The following is a 26,048-nucleotide window of genomic DNA, read 5'->3' as shown; positions in this document are numbered from 1 at the left end:
TCACAGAACTAGAACAAATACTTCAAAAGTGCATATGGAACAAAAAAAGTCCCCAAATAGCCACAGCAATTTTGAAAAAGAAGGACAAAGTAGGTGGGATCACAATACCAAATATCAGGTTATACTACAAAGCCACTGTAATCAAAACAGCCTGGTACTGGCACAAGAACAGGCATATAGACCAGTGGAACAGAACAGAGAACCCAGAAATGGACCCAAGGCAACATGCTCAATTAATATTTGACAAAGGTGGCAAGAGTATACAGTGGAGTAAAGACAGCCTCTTTAATAAATGGTATTGGGAAAACTGGACAGCTACAAGCAAAAAAAAATGAAACTAGACCATCAACTTCCATGATACACAAAAATAAACCCAAAATGGATAAAAAACTTAAATGTGACTTATGAATCCATAAAAATCCTAGAAGAAACTGTAGGCAACAAAATTTCAGACATCATACGCAGCAGAATTTTCACTGATACATCACCTAAGGCAACAGAAACAAAGGAGAAAATGAACACATGGGACTACATCAAACTAAAAAGCTTCTGCACAGCAAAAGAAACAACCATCAAAATGGAAAGGCAACCTACTGTATGGGAGAACATCATTGCCAATGATACATCAGATAAGGGGTTAATTTCCAAAATATATAGAGTACTCATACAACTCAACAAAAGGAAGACAAAGAATCCAATTAAAAAATGGACATAGGAGCTAAATAGACACCTCTCTAAACAGGACATACAAATGGCCAAGAGACATATGAAGAAATGCTCAACATCACTAATCATCAGAGAGATGCAAATTAAAACAACAATGAGGTATCCCTCACACCTGTCAGAATGGCCGCCATCAACAAATCATCAAACAACAAGTGTTGGCGAGGGTGTGGAGAAATGGGGACTCTAGTACACTGCTGGTGGGAATGCAGACTGGTGCAGCCATTATGGAAAACAATATGGTGTTACCTCAAAAAATTAAAAATTGAACTGCCATTTGACCCTGTGATCCCACTTCGAGGAATATACCCTAAGAAGCTTGAAACACCAATCAGAAAGAATATATGTACCCCCATGTTCATAACAGCACTATTTACAATAGCTAAGATCTGGAAATAGCCCAAATGTCCATCTGTAGACGAACGGATAAAAAAGTAGTGGTACATATACACAATGGAGTACTATGCAGCTGTAAGAAAGAAAGATCTCATATCCTTTGAGACAACATGGAGGGACCTGGAAAATATTATCCTAAGCGAAACAAGCCAAGCAGAAAAAGACAAATACCACATGATCTCACTTATTTGTGGAATATAATGAACATAACAGTCTGAGGAATACGGTAGACCCAGAAACATGGAAGTAGGGTACAGACTGACAATCTCCAGAAGAGGGGGTGGTGGGGGAGAGATAAACCACAGAACTTATATGCATGTGTGCATGGACAATGAACATGGACAACAAAGCTGGGGACGGGGCGGGGAGGGAGGTGGAGGAGGGAATCACCGGGGGAAAAAGGAGAAACATCTGTAACAAAAATATATAAATTAATTTATAAAAAAGAGTTACCTCCTTGAATGTCTGCATTTCAAAGAGCAGCCTGTCAGGTCCCTAAGATTTATACTCCAAAGGAGTGGAGAAAGGATTTATAATTGCAAGCTCTCTAAAGGTACTGCTCTAAGATGGAGCTCAGACCTATCTGCCTATCACCAGGTTTTCACTAGATCAGTCAGTTCTCCTGGCAGTGTTGAGTTGGAGGCATCATCCCAGGGATATGGCCTTGAGCTATCTGGGGGGTGGGGGGATGGATCGTGCTCGCGCAGGGGTGGGGCATGAACAAAATCAATTGTGCTGCAGAGTCCACAATATTTATAGGCCAAGGTGAGGCTTAGTTAAGAAGAGGGCTCAGAAAAGTCTCATTAAAGTTCGGTCAAGGAAATAGTCTGTCAGGTTACATGAAATGCTTATCTGCGTTCAATGACAAGGACCTGTGATTACATACTCTTTCAGAAATGTGAGCACCACAGAATTCATATGTTTATGTTGATGTTTATTACCAATTTAAACATTTGTCTCTGGTTATCTCTTAAAAGCTAAAAATAAGAGAGTATTATTTTTTTTTCTTCAGAAGCTGTTTATTCCTTTTATATGTGCCTTCGATGTGGATTTCATTTTCATATCCTGAATTTTCAAACCCAAACTTGATAATACTTTAGGAAAGAAATGGAGTGGAAATACATTTTTTAAACTGCAAATTTATCATTTTATAAACTTCATTTTCCATTAATCTAGTATAATTCCTCTGTCCTTTTCCTTTCAACCATCCCTACTGCATCCCTACTAATTCAATTTACATTGTGAGGCTGCACATGTCTGAGTCAGTGTTCAGTGACGCACCTCACACCCCGAGCACAGCGAGACCCAGGCTCACGGCCTCACGACTACGGGGCAGGCCTAGTGCCTTTCCAGATGTATGTGAAGCCTCCACCAGAGACTAACCCGCTTCAGTTTCTATTACCCAATGCATCATGTCTAGCTTTCAACAAAAAATTACAAGTAAAGGTCAAAGGCAAGAAAAAAAAAAAAACAGTCTGAAGAAACAAAGAATTGGAACCAGAATCTGACATGGCAGAGATTTTAGAATGATCAGACCAGGACATTAGGACAAATATGATTAATACGGTAAGGGCTATAGTGATAAACATAAACCACATGTAAGAACAGATGAGTAATATAAGCAGAGAGACAGAAATTCAAGAAAGAATAAAAATGAAATGCTAGAGATCAAAAGCCCCATCAGAAATGAAGAATGCCCTTGATGAGCTCATTAGTAGACGGACATGGCTAGCGAAAGAATTTCTAAACCTGAGGATGTCAATAGAAATGTCTCAAACTGAAAAACAAAGAGGAAAGAAACATTTTAAAAAAGGGGCAGGATATTAAAGAACGTTGGTGCTCTACAAAAGGTGTAACATATTACATGTAATGGTACTATCAGAAGAAGAAAGAAAGGAGGAGATATCTGAAGCAATAATGACTGAGAATTTCCCCATATTAATGCCAGACATCAAACAATAAACAGATCCAGGAAGTTCAGAGAATATCAAGAGAATAAATGCCCCCAACCCCCCTGAAGCATTTCATATTCAAACTGAAGAAAATCAAAGAGAAAGAAAAAAAAAAAAATCTTGAAAGAAGGCAGAAGAGCCCTGGCTGGTTTTGCTCAGTGGTTAGAGCGTCAGCACATGGACCCGAGAGTCCCAGGTTCAGTTTCCGCTAAGGCAGTGGTTCTCAACCTTCCTACTGCCGCGACCCTTTAATACAGTCCCTCATGTTGTGGTGACCCCCAACCATAAAATTATTTTTGTTGCTACTTCATAACTGTAATTTTGCTACTGTTATGTCTTAGGCAACCCCTGTGAAAGGGTCGTTTGACCCCCAAGGGATTGCGACCCACAGGTTGAGAACCACTGATAAGGGCATGTACCTCGGTTGTGGTTTGTCCCCAGCCCCAGTTGGGGTCGTGTGGGTGGCGACCACTCGATGTGTCTCTCTCACATCGATGTTTCTCTCTCTCTCCCTCCCTCTCTCCCTGAAGATAGATGCAAAAATGTCCTCGGATGAGAATAAAAAAAAAAGGCCAAGGAAAAAATACCTTACTTGTAGAAGAGCAAAGATAAAATTGTATCTGCAGAGGGAAAGGGAGCTATGGGGAGGAAGAAGAGGGTATGAGGGGATAAAAAAAATTAGAAAGGAATTAAAATATATAATAAAAGTGAAAAAGTTACATTTGACTTCTCCTAAAAAACTATGCAAGCAAGAAGGGAGTAGAGTGAAATAGTTAATGTATTTAGAGAAAAAACCCACCAAAGTAGAATTCTGTATTCTTCAAAAGTGAAGGAGAGCCCTAGCCAGTTTGGCACAGCAGTTAGAGCGCTGGCCATGAACCAAAGAGTCACAGGTTCAATTCCCAGTCAAGGACATGTACCTTGGTTGTGGGTTTGATCCCTAGCCCTGGTCAGGGTGTGCAGGAGGCAACCAATCAATGTGTCTCTCTCGCATCAATGTCTCTCTCTCTCTCTTTCTCTCTCCCTCCCACTCTATCTGGAAAAAATCAGTGGAAAAACATCCTCAGGTGAGGATAAAAAAAAAGTGAAGGAGAAATGAAGACCCTCAAACAAAAATAGAGGGAATTTGTTGCTAGTACATCTGCTCTGCAAGAAATGTTAAAAGATCTTAAGGAAAGAAAATTTATATAGGTCAGAAACTCAATTCTACATAAAGAAATGAATTCTACATTAAAGAAAGAATAAGGGAAGACAAAATAAAAACTTATTTTTCTTTTTCCTTATTCTTTTTTTTTAAATCCTCACCCGGGGATATTTTTCCATTTATTTTCAGATAGAGTGGGAGGGAGAGATGAGAGAGAGAGAGAGAGAGAGAGAGAGAGAGAGAGAGAGAGAGAAATATATCAATATGAGGGAGACACATCGACTGGTACCTGAACCAAACTGCAACTGAGGTACGTGCCCTTGAACGGAATCACACACACAATTCTTTGGTCCACCGGTCGACACTCTAATCACTAAGCCAAACTGGCCAGGGAACTTTTTCCTTATTCTTAATTGATATAACAGAGAAGTTTGTTCAAAATAATGACAGCAAAATGTATTCAATATTTGTAGCTTATATATAGGTGAAATGAATGACAAGGAATGGGAGAGAAGAATTAAGACTACGAGGTTATTATAAGATACTTGCAATGCCTGTGAAGCAGTACACACAGTGTTATTTGAAAGTAGACTTGCATTACTTGTAAATGTATATTATAAAACCACTAAAAAAAACTTTGAAAAGCATCACTGATATACTATGAAAAAAATAATAAGATAGAATTATATAAAACATTTCATTAAAACCACAAAAAGCAGAGAACCCATGAAAGACAAAATTAGAAACAAGATGCCCTGGCTGGTTTGGATCAGCAGTTAGAGCGTAGACCCGCAGACCAAAGAATCTCAGGTTCAATTCCGGTCAAGGGCACATACATACCTCAGCTGCAGTTTGGTCCCCGGCCCTGGTCCGGTTCATGTGGGAGGCAACCATTCGATGTGTGTCTCTCACATCGATGTTCTTCTCTCTCACCCTTTCACTCTGTCTGAAAATAAATGGATAAATATCCTCGGGTACATACTTTTTAAAAAAATTATAAAAACAATGGCAACAAATAGAAAACAGTAACAAAAGTCCTCAACAATATATTAGCAAAGTGAATCCAATAATGTATAAAAAGAAATATACACCATGACCAAGTGGGATTTATCACAGGTATAAAAAGTTGACTCAACATCTGAAAATCAATTAATGCAGTCCATCGTATCAAAGACTAAAGAAGAAGAAAAATCACATGATCATTTCAACAGATGCAGAGCCGGCCGGTGTGGCTCAGTGGAATGAGAGTCCTGCCATGGACTGAGGGGCCCTGTTCGATTCCGTCAGGGCACATACCCGGTTGCAGGCTCAGACCCCAGTGGGGGTTGTGCAGGAGGCAGCTGATCAATGTTTCTCCCTCACACTGATGTTTCTCTCTCCCCCTTCCTCTCTCTCTAAAAAAATCAATAAAAACACTGGTTACAGGGATGATCCATGAACTTAGGGGGAGAAAAGAGAAACTTAGTGAGAATGCAAACAAAGTGATAGAAACCAGAGAAAAAGTCAGAAAGGAAGAATACAATAACTGAAATGAATCATACATTAGAGAAAATCAACAGCAAATGAGATGAACAGAGGACTGAAGCAATGATTTGGAAGACATCATTATGGAAAATACCCAACATTGGAACAGCAAAAAAAGAATTTTTTTTTAAAAATGAGGATACTTCCAGGGACTTCTGGGACATCAGTCAACTATAACAACATTTGCATCAAGGGGTACCAGAAGAAAAAGGGAGAGAGCAAGGGACTAAAAACCAATCTGATGAAATAATAACTGAAAACTTCCCTAAGCTAGTGAAAGAAATAAACATACAAGTCTAGGAAGTGCTGAATCCCAAACAGGATAAACCCAAATAGACCCACCATCAAGATACAGCATAATTAAAATGCCAAACGTTAAAGACAAAGCGAGAATCTTAAAAGCAGCAAGAAAAAAAGCATGTAATTACCTATAAGGGAAGTCCCATTAGACTATCAACTGACTTCTCAACAGAAACTTTACAGGGCAGAAGGGACTGATACAAAACATTCAAGTGATGAAAAGCAAGGACCTACAACCAGGATTACTCTACTTAGCAAAACTATCATTTAGAATCAAAGGAGATACAAAGAGCTTCCCAGAGAAGAAAAAGCTAAAGGAGTTCATCACTACCAAACTGGTATTACAAGAAACTTTGAAGAAAGGAGGAGGAGGAGGAAGAGGAGGAGGAAGGGGAGGAGCAGGGGAGGGGAAGGGAGAGGGGGAGGAGGAGGAGGAAGAAGGAGAAGAAGAAAATATATAAATAATGAAATGACAATAACCATACACCTATCAATAATTACTTAATGGAAATGTAGTAAATGCTTCAATCAAAAAACACAGGGTGGCTGAATAGATAAAAAGAATAAGACTCATACATAATGCTGCCTAAAAGAGACCCACTCCAGACTGAAAGACACAGACAGACTGAAAGTAAAAAGATGGAAAAAGATATTTCATGGAAATGAAAAATACTCTAGGTTAGCAATACTTATCCCAATCAAAATAGACATAATAACAAAGGCTGTAACAAGAGACAAAGAAGGACATTTCATAATTATAAAGGGACCCATTCAACAAGAGGATATGATACTTGGAAACATTTATGTACTCAATGTAGTAGCACCTAAATATATAAAGCAAATATTGACAGACATAAAGGGAGAAATAAACAGCAATACCATCACAGTAGAGGACTTTAACACCCCATTGACATCAATAGATCATCCAGACAGAAAGTGACTAAGGAAACAATAGCCTTAAATGACACATTAAACTAAATAGATTTAATTGATATTTTTATAAATTTCACTCTGAAGTAGCAGAATATACATTCTTTTCAAGAGCACACACAACAATTTCCAGTATAGACCAATGTCAGGCCACAAGACAAATCTCAGTAAACTTAGTAAGACTGAAATCATTTCAAGCATCTTCTCTGACCACAGTGGTATAAAACTAGAAATCAATTATAAGAAAAAATACTGAAAAACATACACACACATGGAGGCTAAAATGCTATTAAACAATGAGTGGGTTACCAATGAGATCAAGAAAGAAATCAAACGATACCTCAAGACAAATGAAAATGCAAACACAATGACCTAAAATCTATGGGAGACAGCAAAAGCAGTCCTAAGAGAGAAATTCAGAGCAATACAGGCCTACCCTAAAAAACAAAAAAATCTGAAATAAACACTCTAACTTTACACCTAAAAGAACTAGAAGAGAACAACACAGCCCAAAGAGAATAGAAGAAAGGAAATAACAAAGATCAGAGCAGAAATAAATGCAATAGAATCTTAAAAGACTGATGAAACTAAAAAAAGAAAAAGATTGATGAAACTAAGAGCTGGTTCTTTGAAAAGATAAAGATTGATAAACCTTAAACTTTTAATGAAACTCATCAAGGGAGGAAAAAAAAAGGGAGGGCCAAAATAAATAAAGTCAGAAATAAATAAGAAATGACAACTGACACCACAGAAATACAAAATGGCCAACTTGTAAGAAATGGATAAATTCCTAGAAGCATACAATCTTCTGAAAAGACCAATAACAACTAACAATATCAAATCAGTAATCAATAAACTCCCAGCAAACAAAATTTCTGCAACAAATGGCTTCACAGGTAAATTTTGCCAAACATTCAAAAAAGAACTAACACCTATCCTACTCAAAATATTCCAAAAAATTCAAGAGAAGGGAAGACTCTCAAGCTCATTTTGTGAGGATGGTAGCATTACCCTGATTCCAAAACTAGACAAGACATTACAAAAAAAGAAAATTATAAGCCAATGTATCTGATGAATATAGATTTGGAAATCCTCAATATGCCCTGGCTGGTTTGGCTTGGTGGTTAGAGTATCAACCTGTAGACTGAAGGATTCCATTCCTGGTCAAGAGCATGTACCTGGGTTGCAGGTTCAATCCCCAGCCCTAACCAGGGTTGTGCAGGAGGCAACCAATTTATGTGTCTCTCTCATATTGATGTTTCTCTCTCTCCCCCTTCCCACTTTTCCTTAAAATAAATGGAAAAATATCCTCGGGTGAGGACTAACAAAATTAAATTAAATTAAAATTCCACAACAAAATATTAGCAAATCAAATTCAGCAATATATTAAAAAGATCATACACCATGATCAAGAGGGATTTATTCCTGGGATGCAAGGTTGGTACAATATCCAGAAATCAATTAACATGATACCCCACATTAAAAAAGAAGGATAAAAGTCATATAATCATATCAATAGATACAGAAAAAGCATTTGACAAAATCCAGCATCCATTTATGATTAAAAAAAAAAAAAAACTCTCAGCAAAATGGGAATAGAGAGAACATACCTCAAAATAATAAAGGCCATATATGACAAACCCACAACTAACATCATATTTAACGGTAAAATACTAAAAGCATTTTACTTAAGATTAGGAACAATGCAAGGATGTGTACTGTCACCACTTTTATTCAACACAGTATTGAAAGTCCTAGCCATAGCAATAAGAAAGAAAGAAAGAAAGAAAGAAAGAAAGAAAGAAAGAAAGAAAGAAAGAAAGAACGAAAGAAAACCAAATTGGAAAAGAAGTAAACTGCCATTATGTACAGATGACATGATACTATATACAAAGAACTGTAAAGACTCTGAAAAAAAAAAAGAAAAAAGAAACCTATTTCAATTAATAAATGTAGCAGAATACAAAAGTAATATTCAGAAAACAGTTGCATATTTATAAATAAATTATGAACTATCAGAAAAAGAAATTACAAAAAATCCCATTTATAATTGCATCAAAGAAACAAAATAAAAAACTAGGGATAAATTTAACCAAGGAGACGCTCTTTCCCTACCCCCGGGAGCATGCCAGCACCTTTTGCCCCACCTCCTCTGTGACTTTCTAAATGAACTTTCTCTTGTAGTTTGAAATCAAAAATAAATTTAACCACGGAGGTCAAAGACCTCTACTTGGAAAATTATAAAACACTAAAGAAAGAAACTGAAGAAGATATAAATAAATGAAAGGCTATATACAATATTCATGGATAGAAAGAAAGAATATCATTAAAATGTCCATATTATCCATATTACCCAAAGCAATCTATAGCTTCTATGCAATTCCTATCAAAACACCAATGGCATTTTTCACAGAAAAATACAAATGATTCTAAAATTGATATGGAACCACAAAAGACCCAGAACAGTCAAAGCAATTTTGAGAGTTAAACAAAGTTGGAGGTATCACGTTAGATGACATCACACTATACTACAAGGCTATAGTAAACAAAACAGCATGCTACTGTCATTTAAAAAGACACACAAATCATTGGAACAGAATAGAGAACCCAGAAACAACCCATGCTTACACAGTCATTTAATCTACAACAAAAAAGACAAAAATATAAATGAAGTAATGTCTTTTCAATAAGTGCTGGGAAAACCAGACAGATACATGCAAAAGAATGAAACTGGATAACTTTCTTTTACCATAAATAAGATTAAACTCAAAATGAATTTAAGATTTAAATGTAAGATCTGAAAGAAAAACACTCCAAGAAAAAAACATAGGCAATAAACTCTTTGACGTTGCTCCTAGTAATATTTTTTTACATGTCTCCTTAGGCAAGGGAAATAAAAAATAAACAAATGTGACTACATCCAACTAAAGAGTTTTTGCACAGCAAAGGAAACCATCAATAAGATGAAAAGACAACCTACTGAATGGGAGAAGATATCTGTTAATGATACATCTGATAAGGGGTTAATATCCAGAAAATATAAGGAACTCACACAACTTAACACACACACACACACAAAACAAACAATACAATTAAAAAATGAGCAGAGACCTTAAATAGACATTTCTCCAAAGACAGACAGATAGCCAATAGACATATGGAGTTTCCTCAAAAAGTTAAAAACAGAACTAACTTATGACCCAGCAACTCCACTGCTGGGTATTTACCCTAAGAAATCCAAAGCACTAATTTGAAAAGACATATGCACCCCTATATTCATTAAAGCATTATTTTCAATAGCCAAGATATAGAAGCAACCTAAGCATCATCCACTGATAGACAAGTGAGTAAAGAAGAAGTGATATATATGGCAATATTCTATTCTTTTCATGGCTGAGTACACACACACACACAATGGAATATTACTCAGTCATGAAAAGAATAGAATCTTGCCATCTGCTACAACATGGATGGACCTAGAAGGTATTATTACACTAAGTGAAATAAGTCAGATAAAGACAAATGCTATATGACTTAACTTACACATATGTGAAATTTAAAAAAACAAAATAAACAAAACAGAAACAAACTCATAGATACAAGGAACATTTTGATGGTTTCCAGATGGGAGAGAGATCAGGAGATGGATAAAAAAAAGGGGGAAGGGGTTAAGGTGTACAAATTGCCAGTTATAAAAAGTCACAAGGACGTAAAGTACAGCATAGGGAATACAGTTAATAATATTGTAATAACTATGTATGGTGTCAGATGGGTACTAGACTTAATAGGTTGATCACTTCTTAAGTTACATAAATCTCTAAACACTATGTTGTACACCAGAAACTAACATAATATTGAATGTCAACTGTATTGGAAAAATAAAATATATATGTTTACAAAAAAGGAAAAAAATAAAATTGTCTTTGTTTGCAGATGATTGTATATATAGAAAATCTGAAAGAATGAACAACACAAAGAAACCCTCCTGGAACTAATAAGCAATTATAACAAGGTTGCAGGATACAAGCTTAATATACAAAGTTAATCACTTTATTACATGCAAGCAATGAACAAGTGGAGTTTGAAATTAAAAACACATTACCATTTACATTTTCACCTAAAATTGAAAATAGTTAGGTATAAATCTAATAAAATATGCATGCACCAGATTAGTATGAGGAAATTTACAAAAGTCTGATAAAAGATATATATAAGAACTAAATAAATGAAGAGATATTTCATGTTCATGGAAAGACTTAATATTGTAAAGAAATCAGTTCTTCCCAAATTTATCTATAGATTCAACACAATCTAATCAATATACCAGCAAGTTATTTTTTGAATATCAACAAACTTATTCTAAAGTTTACCTAACAGTTAAAAGACCTAGCAGAGCCAACTCAGCATGAAGAAGAATAAAGTCAGAGGATTGACACTACTCAGCTTTAAGGTTTACTATAAAGCTATAGTAGTCAAGACAGTGTGGTATTGGTGAATAAAAAATACACAAATAGATCAATGGAAAAGAATAAAGAATCCAGAAATAGACCCACAAAAATATAGTAAACTGATCTTTGACAAAGGAGCAAAAGCAATATGGAACAAAGACAGTGTTTCCAACAAATGATGCTGGAAGAATTGTACCTCTTCCACATGCAAAAAATGAATCTAGACTCAGACCTTATACACTTCACAAAAATTGCCTCAAAATGAATCATAGACTTAAATGTAAAATACAAAATTATAAAACGTCTAGAAGATAACATAGGAGAAAACCTAGCTGACTTTTTTTCTTTTAATCCTCACCCAAGGACATTTTTCCATTTTATCTTCAGATAGAGTAGAAGGGGGGAGGGGGGGCAGAGAGAGAGAGAGACATCAATGTGAAAGAGAGGCACCGACTGGTTGTGTCTTGCATGACACCCACCAGGGCTGGGGACAAACTGCAACCGAGGTACGTGCCCTTGACCAGAATCGAACCCGGGACTCATTCGTCTGTGGGTCAACGCTCTAACTGTTGAGCCAAACTGGCCAGGGCCCTAGATGACTTTTTAGATACAACACCAAAGGTACAATCCATGAGAGAAATATTAAGAAAATGGACTTCATTAAAATTAAAAACCTGTGCTCTTAAAGACAATGTCAAGAGAATGAGAAGACAAGCCACATACTGGGAAAAATATGTGCAAAAGAGAGATCTGATAATGAATTGTTATCCAAAATATACAAAAAAGTCTTAAACCAACAATAAAAAAATGGACAACCTGCTTAAAAAAATGGGCCAAAGACTTGAATAGACACTTCATCAAAGATATACGGGTGGCAAGTAAGCATTTGAAATCATAAGACAACAGGCAACTGCAAATTAAAACAATAAAATATGACTACACTACCTATTAGAATGGCCAACATCCAAATCAATGACAACACTAAACGCTGACAAAAATGTGGAGCAACAATAACTTTCATTCGGTGCTTATGGGAACACAAAATACTACAGTTGCTTCAGAAGAAAGTTTGTCAGTTTCTCATAAAACTAAATATAGTCTTACCATACGATCTAGTAACCATGCTCCTTGGTATTTATCCAAATGAACTGAAAACTTATGTTCAGCCACTTTATTCTTAATTGTCAAAACTTTCCCTGTAGCTCATTTGGTTAGAGCATAGTCCCAATACATCAAGGTTGCAGGTTCGATCCCCAAAGTACATACAAGAATCAACCAATGAATGCATAAATAAGCAGACAAACAAATAGATCTCTCTTACTCTCTCTCTCTCTTAAATCAATCAATAAAATTTTTTTTAAAAAGTATTGTGAAAACTTGGAAACATCCAAGATGTCCTGCAGTAGGTGAATGGATAAATGAACTGTGATACATTCACACAGTGGAATATTATACAGCACTAAATAGAAATAAGCTATCAAGCCATGAAAAAAGTGGAGAAAACTTATATGCATAGTACTAATTTAGGATTGCCAATTTGAAAAGGCTACATATTGTTATGTTTCCAACTGTATACCATTCTGAAAAAGGCAAAACTATGGAGCCAGTAAAAAGATCAATAGGTACCATGGGTTGGGGATGTGGGAAGGGATGAATAGGCAGAACACAGGAATTCTGGGGCCGTGAAACCATTCTGTGTGATACTACAAGAATAGATAAAGTAAAAGCATTTTTTTTAAAAAGATACTACAATCATGGATATATGCCATCACATACTAATCAAAACCCATTAAATGTACAACATCTAAAGTGAGCCCTAATGACAACTGTAGAATCTGAGTGATGATGATGTATCAATGTAGATTCAAGGATTGTAACAAATGTACCACTGTGGTGACTGACAGTATGGGAGGCTGTGGGAAGGTGGGCACAGTGTATATGGGAACTCTGTAGTATCTGTTCAATCTTGCTATGAACCTAAAACTGCTCTTAAAACAAAGTATATTTTTTAAACTTAAAAATGTGTTTTTATTGAATTTTATTTTTTTTTAATCCTCAACTGAGGACACTTTTCCATTTTTTGTTCAGATAGAATGAGAGGGAGGGAGGGAGGTCAGAGAGAAATATCGATGTGAAAGGGACACATCAAGTGGCTGCCACCCGCACGACCCAACCAGGGCCAGGGACAAACTGCAAACAAGGTACGTGCCCTTAGCGGGAACTGAACCCGGGTCTCTCTGGACCGCAGGCTGACACTCTCACTGCTGAGCCAAACCGGCCAGGGCTGTTTTTATTGAATTTTTTGAGAGAGAAGAAAGGAGAGGGGAGACAGAAACATTGATGTGAAGGAGAAACATCAATCAGCTGCGTACTGCATGCCCCCTACTGGGGACTGAGTCTTCAACCTAGGCAAGCAGCCCCCTGACTGGGAATAGAACTGGTGACCTCCTGGTATATGAGAGGATGCTCAATCCACTGAGCTACTCCCGCTGGGCGGGGGTTGGAGGGTGGGGGTGGGTCTATTTTTTTTTTTAAAGAGTTAAGAACTGTACAACAATACACACTTGAGCTCATGATTTTCAGGCCTAATTCTTAACCCGTTAATGTCAGATTAAGTATTAAAGTTCCTAAATGAATTCTTAAAAGTCTAAAATGGGTATGAGACTAAAAGTTCTGCTAGGCAACTTCTACTGATCATTTATACTCCTGCTAGAAAAACTTAAATGTGGTTCTCCAAAGCTTTCTTGGTCATTTGGTTATTTTAAAAGAATTGTAAGGTAAGCTAGCTCCCTGTAAAAGTCCCATAGCTACAGGGAAATGTTAAGATAGTTGCATAGTTGTGTTTCTTACCTTTCTTGGGGCACTGTACATAATATGTTACTTTATTAATGACGAGTTTAAAATCATTCATTAGCAAAATTTCCATCAAGGTTGAAGTTGCAATCTCACTGCCGTCTGAAAGAGAAAACAATGCAAAAATATGTCCCTGTTTTGGAACAGTAAGAATCTTTTCCCAACATACAGAGAAATACTAACCCAGGTCTTTAAAGTACAAGAGGGGACATCTGTCTTTAGGGGGCTCCCTATAACCAATACTATTCTCATTGGGAGAAATCCTCCCTTGTTGCTCTGCCGTCCATTCCCTTGGACCAAGCAGAGCAGGCAGGTGCTTCCTCTCTCACCCCGTCAGCTGGGCTGGAATTCAGACTGCTGTCCTGGCAAGATTGTCCCTGCAGATGGTGATGCAGGTTCGGGGAGGTGGGAACTCTTCACAGCAAGGCCAGAGCAGTTGAGGGGGCCTCTGTGGGGTGGGCATGTCACAGCAGAGCTCATCAGGCTGTTCCCCGGCGAACCTGGTCTCTGCTGTGTTCTCCCTCTCCCGAGCCTGGCTTTCTGGCCATCCCAGCCTCAGTCCGCTGATGCACTCCACCAGAGTCCATTGCTGCTGCTTACAGCCAAGCCCAACTGGTATGAGCAGGCACACAGGTAGTATCATTTTGAAAGCCTCCCTTTCTCGTATTTTTAATTACTATCGGTGATTGATCTGTGTTAGTTAAAACGTGGTAGGCAAACAGTATCACACACCACCACACAAAGGGCTCCCTCCCTTTCTAGCTTGGAAAAGAGGAAAAGCTGCGGAAGGTGGGGGTGGCAGAGATGATAATAAACATAATTAAACCTAAGGAGTAAATCTGCATTTCTATGGTTTATTTTATGGACGTGGAGAGAGGTAGGAGAAATTCTAACAGTAATTACAAATACTCCAGGACCATTTCAGGAAAAAAAATCTCTTGGAAAATTTTAACCTCCATGTGCTTTGCACAGCTTCTCATACAACCTAGTTTGTGTTATATTTTTTAACTAAATGTAATGTAACCCAGGGAGGAAGGAAGCAAACTCACTGAACAGTAAGCAAAAAGCTGGTGTGGTGTAGGAGTTTCTCTATCATTACTCCTTCAGAACAGTCCACGTATAATGATGTGATAATCAAGTCCAAGATGAGTATTTTTTTCCTGGCCTGGCATTTGCTTGGCTGCATTCACCTGGAGCTATAGCAGCTACATTAATTATTATGAGTGATGGCAGTAATACTGCTAGTGAAATCAGGAAGGCCCTGCTTGCCTGCCTCCTGTCTGCTTCTCTGTAGTTCTTTTGTTCCAGAGGCAGCAAGTCAAGTCTGCACCTGTGTCTGTTCCTAGACTTGGGCTGTTCGGGTTCCTGTTTATCAGCTGGGGTGAAATCATTTTCTGAGGAATTGCCAAATAATTTAGCCTACATCACGGACAGAACTGTGAACACTCTTTTCATGCCCAAATTAAATGCACGCAAATTCTACCCACATAGCCTCTTTTTATTTATTTTTTTAATTAAATTTTATTTTATTTTTGTTACACAGCTTATATTTATTTATTTATTATTATTACTATTTTTTATCCTCACCCAAGGACCCTTTTCTATTTTCTGCTCAGATAGAGTGGGAGGGAGAGAGGAGGAGGAGAGAGAGAAACATCGACGTGAAAGGGACACATCAAGTGGCTGCCATCCACACGACCAACCAGGGCCAGGGACAAATTGCAACTGAGGTACAAGCCCTTAGTGGGAACCGAACGCGGGTCTCTCTGGACCACAGGCTGACGCTCTAACCACTGAGCAAAAATGGCCAGGGCTATATTTATTTTTAAATTATTTTTTAAAATGTTGACATTATTGCAGGTATCCCCATTTTTCCCCCTCTGTCCACCTCCACCCACCCTCGCCTCCCCTCCCTTGGTCTTCACCCAATTATTGTCCATGTCCATGGGTATGCATAGATATTCTTTAGCTAACCCTTTCACCTTTTTTATTCATTCACCTCCAACCCCATCCCCTCTGGCACAGGCCAGTCTGTTCCATGCTTCTGGTTCCATATTGTTCATCAATTTATTTTGTTCACTAGATTCCACATATTAGCGAGATCATGTGGTATTTATCCTTCTCCGACTGGCTTATTTAGCCTAGCATAATATTCTCCATGTCCATCCATGCTGTCGCACAGGTTAAGAGATCCTTCTTTTTATTGCTGCATAGTATTCTATCGTGTAAATGTACCACAGCTTTTTTATCTACTTATCTGTTGAAGGACACTTGGGCTCTTTCCAGATCTTGGCTATTATAAATAATGCTGCTGTGAACATAGGGGTACATATATTCTTTCTGATTGGTGTTTGGGGATTCTTAGGATATATTCCCAGAAGTGGGGTCAGTGGGTCAAAAGACAGTTCCATTTTTAATTTGTTGAGGAAACTCTATTCTGTTTTTTACCAGAGCTTCTTTTTAAAAAGATCAACACACTAATCATTTTATCTGACTTTGCAAGTGTCATTTAAACATTTATATTTAAATAACTTCAAACCAACTCCTTAAACTATTAGTAATGTTACTAATAAAAAGAAATCAAACTGTGTATGATTTCTCAGTTGAAGTTATACATTATCCTTTACACTAATGTAGGAACAGTAAAAGACTGATGTGGAACACTTTGAAGGAGCTAATGATAAGTGTTAAAATTTTTCACCCAGTTGGTGTGGCTCAGTGGCTGAGCGTCGACCCACGCACCAAGAGGTCGCCGGTTTGATTCCCAGTCAGGGCACACGCCCAGGTTGTGGGCCAAATCCCCAGTGGAGGAGCATGTTGGAAGTGGCCAATCAATGTTCTCTCTCATCGATGTTTCTATCTATCTCTCCCTCTCTCTTCCTCTCTCTCTAAAAATCAATAAAGAAAAAAAATTATTAAAAAAAAAAAGGCCCTGGCTGGTTTGGCTCAGCGGTTGAAGCATCGTCCTGCGGACCAGAGAGTCCCAGCTTCAGTTCCCGCTAGGGGCACGTACAAAAAAAAAAAGATCCTTGCTATTCTTGAGCAAGGATCAATTTAAACCCCAGTAAAGTGTTTTCACTCAGCCCAAAGGCCCCCTTTCTCTAAGAGTTCTGGTCTTTTTCTTTGTGCTTTATGTTTCAAAGCTGCTCAAATTACTTTAATTAATAAGCAGGGTCCACATCCATCATTGCTTTTAACCTCTCCTATTCCATTCATTTAACAAGCACTTACTGAGTAGATACTACCTACCCGCCAAGCACTGTGCTCCAGGCTTGCATCTGCCTGCTCTCAGCTTAGGAAGGTAGGCCCTGTCCCTTTGGAGAAGGCCCAAGGGTGTTCACTGCTCCTGTGACTGGGGGAATGTCTGTCTAGTTCAGGGATGGAATATTAGGCCATTGTAGCCATGAGATTAAAACCCTATTCTCTGATTCTGGTTTTACCAGGGAAAAAGCTCCCTTTCCAGTTAAATCCAAAGTCCTCACAATAACATTAAAAAATAACACCTCCACTCTTCATTCGCCCCTACTTTCATCCAGCTCCCTTCTTTGCAGCCACAGAGGAGTTGGCTCCCACCTCAGGGCCTCCCATCCACACAGCTCTGCCATCTCTTCCAGGTCCTCTTCATATGTGCCCTTAGCAAGCACCTCCCACCCCAACACACACACTCCCCCACCCCCTCAGCTTTATTTTTCTCCATAGCACTTATTGTCTAATATTTTATATACTTTATCTCTTTGCCTTGTTTCTTTCTCTCTAAAATGTAAGCTCCACAAGAGCAGGAGTTTTTCTTTGCTCTACCTCCTCTCACACCTAGAATAGTGTCTGGTATATGTTAGGTGCTCAATAAATATTTGCTGAGTAAATAAATTATTTAATCTCCATCTTTCCAGCTTCTATATCTATACTTCATTAGTTATGAACTTGGATAGGAAGAACAATGTTTATTTCCTTTTCAAAACTGCACCAGTATTCAACTTTTAAATAAGCTTATTCAAAACATGTAAGACTACCATAAAGTAACAATGCAAATTTATTCATTTATCTATATGTGTAGCCTCTGTATGAAAGAAGTTGATTCTTCAATTGTTTAATAAAGAATAAGCAATTCTTGCCCTGGTGGATTTGGCGCAGCAGTTAGATCATCGGCCCACGGATCAAAGAGTCTCGGGTTCAATTCTGGTCAAGGGCACATACCTTGGTTGCAGTTCGGTCCCCGGCCCTGGCCCTGGTTATATGGGAGGCAACCAATTGATGTGTCTCTCACATCAATGTTTCTCTCTTTCTCCCTACTACTCTATCTGAAAATCAATGGAAAAATAAGCTCTGGTGAGGATTAAAAAAAAAAAACAATTCTTGATTCTATTTTAAGGGCAGTAGGTCTAAGGCCATGTCAGACCACAAGGATATGAAAGCTATATTTTAAATTTAATATGTCTAAATGATTAGCCCTCTCTGCTGGTATTAAAAAATATGTAGTGCACCCTGGCCAGTTTGGCTCAGTGGTTGAGGCTCAACTCATGCACCAAGAGGTCGCTGGTTCTATCCCCTGTCAGGGCACATGCCCAGGTTGTGGGCCAAATCCCCAGTGGGGGGCATGCAAGAGGCAGCCAATCGATGTTCTCTCTCATCAATGTTTCTCTCTCTCTCCCTCTGCCTTCTTCTCTCTCTAAAATCAATAAAGAAAAAAAAAATTTCAAAGCATGCTATACTGCCTTGGCCGGTTTGGCTCAGAGGTTAGAGCATTGGACTGCAGACCAGTGAGTCTCGGGTTCGATTCCAGTCAAGGGCACATACCTTGGTTGTGGTTCATCCCTGGCCCTGGTCGGGTCATGTGGGAGGCAAGCAGTTGATGTGGCTCTATCACATTGATGTTTTACTCTGTCTCTCTCTCTCCCTCCCTCCCACTCTATCTGATAATAAGTAGAAAAATATCCTCAAGTGAGGAATAAAAAAAAAAGAAAAGCATATTATACTGAAGTTGCTTTATAACAAAGATAAATGAACTATTGGTGTATTTTAATTGTTCACTGGATATTTTCACCATTGAGAATACATTTTGTTTTTAATTATTCAAATTCTGCTGAAAATTACACACTGATGACTATGTCATTAAAATTTTCTCGGGGCTGAGTTTTGGCTCAAATAAACTCATAAAAATTTAAAAAAATAATAAAATAAAATTTTCTCAGGGCTATATTTATTAAACAAGTAACGTAAGCTTGCACTAAATTTACTCTATTCATTTTTATTCAATAGAGTTAATATTTTAATATTACTGATTATAAAAATGAAGGTTTCAGTGAAGACCAACCATTTGTTATATAAAGAATTAAATAATCAACTTCTTTCTTAAAAAGCAAAGAAACAAAATAAAGATTCAGAAAAAGAGGAAGTTAAAAATATATATATATGTATGTATGTAAATACCTGCTGTGAGGATGGCTGCATTTCTGACACCTTTATCTTCATTTCGTATGTCCTGAAGAAATGAACCAACTGTTGATAACATTGGTTTGACTACAAATTGACAGCGCTCATTTCTGGATGGCAAAGTAAGTGTTATCAAGGGAAGGCCATGTCTATAAGTAACTGTTATTTCTGTTAAGAAAAAAAGACAATATAAAAATAGATAAAATGTACTTTTTATAAAAATAACTTTAAAATACAAATATTCTCAAAGGAATGCTTAAACATATAATTCATAAGCCTTTAAATTCCTGTAATCATTTGCATGGCTTCTATAGTGTCTTCACTATCCTATGGTTGACAGATTTCCCTACATTCTATGACATTTTATCATAGCATATATTGATATTATTGTAATAACCCAGTTGTTAATTAACAGGAAAGGAGCAAAGGGGAGACTAGATCATACAGGCATGCATTTGTACAGCTTTGCCAGAAAGCTGCAGTTTAACATTCTCCAGGTCTATTCCCCACAGAGTGATCAGGGAAGGGACTGGACAGAGGCAGTTTAGATGCATGCCCAGTAAGGTCTGAGTGACACGGAAGATGCTTGCCTGTCAGTCACACTCGGGAACAAATAATCGGCCAGAACAGGTGTGGCCACCACAAGCACCAGAAGATTTGACATTTAAACTCCTGAACAAAGGAGTTGTGCCTGACTGCTGACTTGCAGGGCTCTCTGACTCCTGCACCACCCACGTGGCTCACAGCCATGTGCCCCCCCCCCCCACACACACACAAAATGAACTGTGATTAGCCCGATGCTACACAGGACTTAACTCTACCATGGAACGAAAACTTTGGACGCTGGCTCTGCTTCTAGCTCTGCTGAATTTCCAGCTACCCCTCTTCCAGGACCAATTTAAGGGAAGAGGGACTTTGCAAACTGAGGAATATAATTCTATGCAAGTAAAAGTCACTCATCCTCCCGTTCGAGTCTCAGAAAATTCTTCTCCTTGAGATATCATAAGAGCCCCACTCTCACTAGCAACGAAGAAAGGCAATCCATGCAATTCTCTGGTAACGATATCACACTTTATTATAATGATCTTAAAGCCTTCCTGGGTAAAGAGTTAAGTTTTTGAGGGTAGAAACTCTTCTCATTCATCTATAATTGTTCTGACTGCTGGGGTGGGAGTTTGCCAAAGGACATCAGAGATATTAGGGGAACAGAAAAGGGAGAAACTGAACGAAGCCAGGTGCAGGGTGGCATGCAGGCGTGGGGGTGGGAGGGATGCAAGAAATGTCTGTTTCTCTCAAAACACACTTCTCACTTTATTTGGAAGAATGGAAATGAATTAGCACAGGAACAAAGACATGCTCAGAAAGCTTACCATCAGGTGGCGCCACTGTGCTGTAAAGATGTGATTGATAGTCTCTCAGATTTCCACACAGCCTCACACGCAAAACCTGTAAGATTATTTTTTCTTTTAGAAAAGTGGTCAAGTTGAAATAAGTGTCTTTACCAGAAGATTCCTTTTAACCTTATATGACAAGCATAATGAAAATCCCAGCTTTCCACCGTCCCTGGGGAAGCCCCTAGAGAAGCTCACTCACCCTTCCTGGCCGCAGGGCTGCCTGCTACCATAGTTAAGCTCACCTGTGACACCAGGACAAGGTTGTCATGTCAGGGTGTGAGAACTCCTGGAAACGCTAGAGTTCTCTGAAAGAATTTTTAAATTGCATTTGTCCTTTTAGGAGATCGTCTAAAATAAATGAATGCAAGTATATTCTAGGTGTTTGCTTCTCAAAGTATGGTCCCTGAGCCAGAAGCATCAGCACACCCTAGGAGCTGATTAGCAATGCAGAATCACAGACCTAGCCCAGACTTAACTGAATTAGAATCTGTGTTTTCACAAGCTCCCCAGTTGATTCTCATGCACATCAGACTTGATAAACACTGATCTAGGTAAGTCTATATTGTTCAATATGATAGTCACTAGTCACATGTGGCCATTTTTTTAGTATTTTTATTTTTTGTTAATCTTCACCTAAGGATACTTTTTTCCATTGATCTTTAAAGAGAGTAGAAGGGGCTGAGGGGAGAGGGGGGCACTGATACATTGATGTGAGACACATTCATGGGCTACAGTTCAAACCTGCAACCCAGGTACATGCCCTTGACCGTGAATCAGACCTGCAACCCTTTGGTGTGCCAGCCGATGCTCTAACCACTGAGAACACTAGTCAGGGCCGACTGTGGCCATTTAAAGTTAATTAAAATTAGGTAACACTAAAAATTCAGCTTCTCTCTCACTGTTGGCACACTCCAAGTGCTCTATAGCTCTGTGTGCAGAGTGGCTACCGTATTGCACAGTAAAGGAAGAGAACATTTTCATCATCACAGAAAGTCTGCTAGACAGCTCTGGTTTCTGTAGGGCTTTTGGCTCCTTATTTTTACTTTCCATGAAAATGTTTGTTCTATTCTTTCTTCTTTTCTACCACTTTAGAAACCATAAATTGAGTGGTTTCCTTTACATGTTTAAAATACAGACACATTTAATTATAATTTTTTTAACAAAGTCTCAAGTTTTTCATTATCTTTGCCTTCCTCCTGAACATAACAAGGATCTCCACATGTTCTAAGAATCCACTGCTGGGTCTACAGCATCAGAACAACTACCTTACTATGGAACATGTGTTTAGGGTTTGCATTGAGAGAGGGAGAGAGAGAGAAAGAGAAAAACATTCATGTGAGAGACACATTGACTGGCTGCCTCCCACATGACCCCAACCAGGGCTGGGGACGAATGGCAACCAAGGTATGTGCCCTTGACTGGAATTGAATCCACGACCTTTCGGTCCAAGGTCCGACGCTCTCACCACTGAGCCAGACTGGCCAGGGCTGACCCAGTTTTTTAAATTCATCCCCTTGCAGTCGTTTATTAACAATGTTTGCCAGTAATTATGCAATGAAGAATGCTTTTATAAATTACATTTTTAAAGTTTTCATATATGTGAGGATGCACTATTAAAATAATGAATAAGTAGTTAAAAATGTGTTCATTGCAAAAAAAGAAAAAATATATATATATATGTTCCCTGCTATAAAAATGAAACAATGACACTGGCTCCAATAATGTTTCTTTATGCTCAAAATCAAAACAATCCCATCAATAAGTAAAACAAAACATTCCAATACATATTTCTAGTATTAAACATGTGTAGGCAAAGTTTCAACAAAACATCACCTGTCACATTAAGGCTGTTCATTTGAATTTTATTTCTAAAATATTACTACCAGATGAGAAGAAAAAAACTGATTATAGATGTAACTCTCAATAAATAAATATATGTAGAAGTTTTCCAAGTTTGATAATGGCTCTCACGCTCCTGCATTTGTCCACGTGGTGGACTCCACACACAATGGACTGCGACTAGCTTAATGCTAAACCAAACCCAATTCCAATGTGGAACTGGCCTTGCTTCTAGCTCTACTGAATCCCCAGCTGCACATCTTCCAGGACTACATTAAGGGAAATGGGACTTTAGAAACACAGGGATGTAATTCCACACAAATAAAAATCACTCATCCTCCTGTGCAAGTCTCAGAAAATGCTTTTTCTTGAGATATCATAAGGACCCACTCCCTAGCAACGAAGAAAGACCATCCATGCATTTCTCTGATAACATTACCACCTTTGTACATGAGTTAAATTCTATACTAGAGTCTGTATAATGCTAAAGATAGCTTATGAGTCAGGTTCCTAAACATCAATAATGATGATTCCTCATCATAAAGTACTCATCATTTAATGTGCAATGAAGTTTCTGGTCTGCTATCAAGGAAGTCATTTTAGATGCACCCTCTTGACAACCAGGAAATGTTGAAGGCAGAGTGGACAGAGAAAATTACCAGGGCTTTCTCTGGTTAGTGTTTGTGTGACTAACGATCAGCTGGAGGGCTTGCCTGAAATGCCGATTCCTTGCAAAGACTGCCCCGAGAATTTCTGATCTGGCGAGAAAGAAGCAATCTCAACCTTTGCACTGACGTTGGCTTTTTATGCATACTGTCGCAAAATGTAGCAATGTAGTTTACTGTTGTTATATTAAGACTGTTACCCATGCTACACCATGCTTCATGACAAAATTTCATTTGTTTGTAATTAGAAATAAATATTTCACAATATATAATTACATATTGTTTTTGTGATTAATGACTATGCTTTAATTCTGTTCAATTTGTAACAATGAAAACACATCCTGCATATCAGATACTTACATTACGAATCATAACAGTAGCAAAATTACAGTTACAGCAACAAAAATAATTTTATGGTTGGGGGTCACCACAACATGAGGAACTGTATTAAAGGGTCAGGGCATTAGGAAGGTTGAGAACCACTGTTCTAGACTCTAAGGGACCCCACGAGGCTTGCAACTAAGGCAGCAATGGGCAGTGGCAGTCCATCCTGGGCAACCTTCTGAACTTGTTTTCAGGACCCCTTTTCTTTGACTTCTTAGTGAGCCAAAGCAGACCAACCTAGGCTATTTTCTCAGCACTTCCTTGTTTCACTGTCCCCACCTTTAATAAACATCCTCTGAAATTCACCTGGACTTGTGCTGTGAAATTTTTCCTACATAGAGTCAAGAACCCACACACTACTACTGGCTGGCCCTAGCCAGACCCACCAAGGGCTAGGTTCCCTTTTCAGTAACAAGGGCATCATTACAATATGCCAAGGTTGTGGGTTTGATTTCCGTTCAGGGCACATACAAGAAATCACCCAATGAATGCATAAATAAGAGATAAAAAAAAAATCTCTCTCTCTCTAAAATCAATTAAAAAAAAAAAAAAAAGCTATACCAGCTACTGTGATCTTTGACAGCCAGAGTGTTCAAAAGAAACAGGTTGTGAGAAAAAGAAGGGAACATGTTTGGTGGGATGGGGGTGGTGGTGGTGGCTACAGTTAGATGACTACAAGAGTGGAAAATATCAATATGGGAGAGATCTGTTTGAGCTTCAAAGTAAAAGGAAGGCAGCCATTAATAGAAAGAAGATGTGTAATGATCACACATTGGGGTCAATTAACAAGATCAGATTGCGTCTAGAGCTATGTCCTAATAAATTAAATACCTTTATTATTATTAAGAAAGCAAAGATGCAATTTCCATTCAAGATTTCATTCAAGATTAAGGGACCCCCATGTTCCAAGCTCAACAACAATATATGGCCCTGGCCAGTTTTTTTCAGTGGTTAGAGCATTGGCCCTCAGACTGAAGGGTCTTGGGTTCGATTTCCAGTCAAGAGCACTTACCTGGATTGCAGGTTCAATTCACAGCCCCAGCTGAGGTCGTGCGGGAGGCAACCAATCAATGTATCTCTCTCACGTAGATGTTTCACTCCCCCATCCTTCTCCCCTTCCCTCCCTCCCTTCCACTCTGTCTAAAAATCAATGGAAAAATATCCTCAAGTGAGGATTAACAACAATAACAACAACAATATATATGTATTTCCATGTACCAAAAACAAAAGAGAAACACAAGGTGTTTTGTTAGAAAAGCTGTAACTAAATATGTGTTTATGTTAAAAATGTAAAGAAAACCACTCAGTCTACAGTTTCTGAAGTGGTAGAAAAGAAGAAAGAATAAAACAAACTATTTCATGGAAAGTACAAAAAAAAAGCAAAATGCCCTATAGAAACCAGGAAACTTTTTTTTTCCAATGAGGTAAAGAAATGTAGTAAAAGTCCTTGTGGAAACCTGGAAGAGAGAAAATAAGCACCCACAATCCCACCAACCTGAATTCTTTTATGCCAGCCTTTTTATATATAAGTTCATATAATCATATAATCCATTGAGAGCTGATCATTAATGTTTTATGAGATTTACCTAACTGATTAAAAACTCATTATTTTAAATTATTTTATTTAAATAGCTCTATAACCACTTATCCTATGGGTATAACAGAATTAACTATTTAGCTATTGTTGGATATTTCCATTTTATATCCTACTTCTAAAATTTTTCCTGGTCAGAAAGGAATGCATGATCATTTTAGAAAATCCATAAATCACATGCTCTCCAAATAGAAAATAAAAGTCACCAATAATGCCATCATCTAAAATTACAGTTAACAGTGATATATACCTTCCAGTTTATTTTCTAGGTACTGTATTCAATTTTTTACCATTACAGCTAAACTGATTCTAAACAGCTTTGCACATAAATCTTTGTTTGCATTTTTCCCTTTGGGGTCAACTGCAGAATGACTGGATCACAAAGTAGTAATAATTTTAGAATCCTGAAATGAATTTTCAAACTTCTTTGGAGAATATTTTTCTTTGCTTCTTGTTGCTTTATTCAGTACAG

At 38.0% G+C, this 26,048-nt stretch overlaps 1 protein-coding gene across 4 annotated transcripts in view; it reads right to left on the bottom strand.

Annotated features, from left to right (window-relative positions):
* The window catches only part of MCUB (mitochondrial calcium uniporter dominant negative subunit beta), a 108,698-nt gene that overhangs the window by 11,418 nt on the left and 71,232 nt on the right, over positions 1-26,048 (bottom strand). For all 4 annotated transcript variants that reach the window (XM_036277957.1, XM_036277974.1, XM_036277953.1 and 1 more), the window contains exons 2-4: positions 21,071-21,146; positions 19,698-19,868; positions 14,268-14,372 (exon numbers count right to left, since the gene is read on the bottom strand). In XM_036277957.1, the coding sequence (XP_036133850.1) occupies positions 14,268-14,372; positions 19,698-19,779 (187 nt within the window). In that variant the 5' untranslated portion in view covers positions 19,780-19,868; positions 21,071-21,146. The remainder of the gene's footprint in view (positions 1-14,267; positions 14,373-19,697; positions 19,869-21,070; positions 21,147-26,048) is intronic.

The sequence above is a fragment of the Molossus molossus genome, unplaced genomic scaffold, assembly GCF_014108415.1.
Source record: "Molossus molossus isolate mMolMol1 unplaced genomic scaffold, mMolMol1.p scaffold_m16_p_1, whole genome shotgun sequence".
In the NCBI taxonomy this organism is placed as follows: domain Eukaryota; kingdom Metazoa; phylum Chordata; class Mammalia; order Chiroptera; family Molossidae; genus Molossus; species Molossus molossus.
The sequence above is the reverse complement of the archived record's forward strand: the minus strand, read 5'-3'. Positions and strand labels throughout refer to the sequence as shown.